Source organism: Echinococcus granulosus, assembly GCF_000524195.1.
Source record: "Echinococcus granulosus chromosome Unknown EG_S00065, whole genome shotgun sequence".
Classification (NCBI taxonomy): Eukaryota; Metazoa; Platyhelminthes; class Cestoda; order Cyclophyllidea; family Taeniidae; genus Echinococcus; species Echinococcus granulosus.
In genome coordinates this window covers 369,866-373,321 of record NW_020170445.1, presented here as the reverse complement: position 1 = coordinate 373,321, position 3,456 = coordinate 369,866, and the positions used below count along the sequence as shown (strand labels likewise).

General features: G+C 46.6%; 1 protein-coding gene across 1 annotated transcript in view; it reads right to left on the bottom strand. All coding sequences in view use genetic code 11, as the record gives it.

The window, feature by feature from the left end:
- The window catches only part of EGR_06904 (Plasminogen activator inhibitor 1 RNA-binding protein), a gene marked incomplete at both ends in the record, with an annotated part of 3,274 nt that extends 847 nt beyond the window's left edge, over positions 1 to 2,427 (bottom strand). Inside the window, 3 exons of the mRNA XM_024496153.1 lie at positions 894 to 1,880; positions 2,011 to 2,233; positions 2,274 to 2,427. Coding sequence (XP_024349465.1) covers positions 894 to 1,880; positions 2,011 to 2,233; positions 2,274 to 2,427 — 1,364 coding nt within the window. The remainder of the gene's footprint in view (positions 1 to 893; positions 1,881 to 2,010; positions 2,234 to 2,273) is intronic.
- Positions 2,428 to 3,456: the final 1,029 nt, after the last annotated feature.

The window sequence follows — 3,456 nt, the reverse complement described above, 5'->3', positions numbered from 1 at the left end:
TTTGCGAATCCATGCGCCAACCAAAGCACACATGAGAAGGCGCATCAGACCCACCTTGGCTAGACCTGCTGTACTAACGGATCTTTCTGTGCCCACAATTGTATCATTTAGAATTTAATTGTTGTAGTAAAGGCATAAATTATTGCAAGCTCAAAGCTGAAAAATAAAAGCATGCTTGAGTAAATCACATGCTCGCAAACAATGGATAGACCGTAAACAATGTGCAACTCCCCAAGAAGAGCTTGCAGACCACAGTATTACGCCAAAAACTGCAGTTAGAAAATTGCACTTTTAAAGGGCGTCTCTTGTTCACTGTTTTCCTAGTAGCCTTGAGTATCACTCACCTTGCAAAGGAGAACCTCCGCCTCAAACTCTGGGAAAAAGTGGAATGCGATTTTATAAATCTTCCCGGCCAGTGATGGAGAATATGGATAATCTGATCGATGCATGACCACCCAAGCAAGCGGGTGAAAAGGCATCAGCCGATAACCACAGGAATGGAGAATGAGGGGTTCAGGCGATTCATGTTGTTAAGAAAAAATCGGAGTCTGAGAAACACTGACATGAATCCCCGACCCCACTTATGGTACCATTCCACCACTAGATTACAAGCAGGCGCTCGACGAGACCAGCCCTACCGCCTGGACGATACTGCTGGGTTCTCAAGTCGCGAACCTACAAATCCGCTATAATAGGAACCGCAAAATCCCCCACCCACGCGTTCCCTCGCCCAGTAACCAACACTCGACCTCACCATGGACTCTGCAACCCTTGAAATACACAGTGGACGACGGAGAAACTCACCAGAAGACAACAGAACAAAGTTACAATTCATATACACATCTGTTCATACTTCAATCTCATTTGAAGCGTGGACACACAAAGATCTCTACTTGAGAGCGGGAAAATCCGCATCACTGTCCATCGAGGGTGCAGTATTTGTAGGAGCACGCAATCCACCCCTGGTACCTCCACGAGCCTCTTGAGGACCGTCGAACGCCCCACGACCGCGCCTAAATCCGCCGCCGCCGCCAACGTTAGCTGCAACCCCTCCGCCACGCGGTCCGCCTCCGCGCATTCCGCGACCTCCGCCCCTCTCGCCACCGCGAAAACTCGGACGATCACCGCCACGGAAACTCGGACGATCGCCACCCGGGCCACCACCTCTTCCACGGCCGCGCTCAGCGTTAAAACCAACGCGGGGTATGAAACCGCGCCCACGACTCCCACCGCGAAAGACTCTTTCACCTCGACGACCTCCACGCGGCGCTGACCTTTCCCTGGGTTGTCCAGATGGTTCACTGCTGTCGGGCGACTCTTGCGATTGTTGTTCTGTCTGCTCCGCGGGCTGGGCTTGTAGTTCTTCCCGCGACTGCCGATCAGCGCGAGGTCCTGAACCACGACCTCGAAATTCACTAGATCCAAACGGACGCCCTGCACGTCCTCGAGGCGTAGGTCTCCCGCGTCCAAACTCAAAAACGACTGTTTTAGCCTCTTCCTCAATCTGAGGTTTATCTTCTAAAACCAGCTCAACCTTCGGTTCCAGAGGCTTTGATTTATGAACTTCCACCATGTCGGAAAATACGTTTTTTCCATCATTTGGACGGCGTTCTCCCTTAGTGGTCAACTGTACCTTTGCCTTTGATGCTCTCAGTTGCTCACGATATTCCCTCAATGTCAAAGTCTTAGGACGTTCGTCGACTGGTTCCTGAATCTGCTCAGTAGGAGTGGACTCAGCTGACTTTACTTCCTCCGCTGGAGCCTCCTCCTCAGTAGTGGGTTCGGGAACAACTTCGGCCATCTGAGCTTCAAGTTCATCTTCCAACGTGCCCCAGTTACCAGTTCCGTGTCCGTCCTTCTTCATAACTGCCTTGACACCGCTAGTACCATAATAAGGAACAAACCCGGTTTTAAGAAAGTGAAACATGTCTATGCATCATAAATCAGTTCCGTATCATCCTCACTTCTCAGACAGGGATAACAGTTCATCAGATGTCAAGAAGAACCTACGTCTTATCGGACCCAGAGTGACGATCAAACACACGCTGACCACCGAACTTAGGGGCCTTGTTGCGCGCGGAAACACCGCGACCACGAGGGGCGGCGCGACCTCGTATGTTACCAGAGGCATCACGTAGGGAGGCTTTCTGATCAGCTCCACGGCGATCATTGCGGGGAGCTTGAGTCTCCTTCTGGATAGGCTCGAGAACATCTTGAGAGGCTTTTTCGGAAGCTGCGATGGGACCGGAAATAAGGTTAAGAAACACACCCACCCTCCTTCGCAGACGACTTTCTTTCGCGCTTCTGAGTCCGAAGCCTCGTCAAAAGGACATCTGGGTCCTCACCATTGTAGTCATCTTTTGCAAACAAGTCAAAGCGACTCTTAACTTGAACAGAGTATGTATAATCGTGAACAGCACTAGTCATCGCTAAGCCGTAACCGCATCATACACACGGCTGCAGGACTAGACGGAAATAATAACTGCGGGTGCCCTATCAATTGAAACAAGATTTGAATCACAGACTGTAAATAGTTGTGCAACCATTTATCAACAATCATTGCAATTCAAAAAAAACTTTTAAAAATTTATGAAAAACCTTTAATTTTTTGGCGGAAACTTGCTGAGGATTAAAGCATCACTTTATTTGTATACCATTTGTTAGGTCTTTTTATGATATCTTTCATATTCTCAAAACCCTAAGTCATTTACAGAATTTTAGGCAAAAAGTATTTTAGGAACTTTTTTATGCAGAGAAAAACTTGGCATTCAATTTGATGTACTCTTATCTCGCCTAGTTACCCGCCAGCAGGACCACGACTAAATTTCATCTTGCAACATTATGGATTGATATGAGATATTATGAAATATGCTTTCGACTTGTACAATCCGCGTTATTAAGTTACCAACCCATAAAAAAGGCAAAGTATGTTAAATATTACGCCCTACGTAACCCAGTTTAAAGTATTTGTCAGAATTTGACTTCCAGATGCATACCCTAAGTTTATTTTTCCATTTTGCGGTACAATATAGAGCTTTATTTGGAAATAATTTACTTAAATGTGGTGAACTCTGAGGCTCCAAACCTTTCCTGCATTCGTATCATGGCACATCTCTAGAAGCGGGAGGATGGTGGACGAAAATAAACCCTGTGGAGTGTGGAGTATTCACATAGCAGGAACATGTATTTTTTTGTACGTGTCTCAAATAAATGACTGAAATTCGTTCATTAAAATTCTTTCGTTTTTATTGTTTGATAGCATTATGCGAAACTTTGGTGCAGTTTATTTCTGAGCAGGGCGTTATTTGACCGGTCTTCATTACTCGCAGTGCCAGAGGAGCAAGCGGCCTTTCACACCTGCAGTAATTTCTAGGCTATGGCTAACACTTGTAATAGAACATCAGCATCCCTTAGGATTTAAGCACTGTAGTTTTTTTGCTCCTCTGCAATAACTCA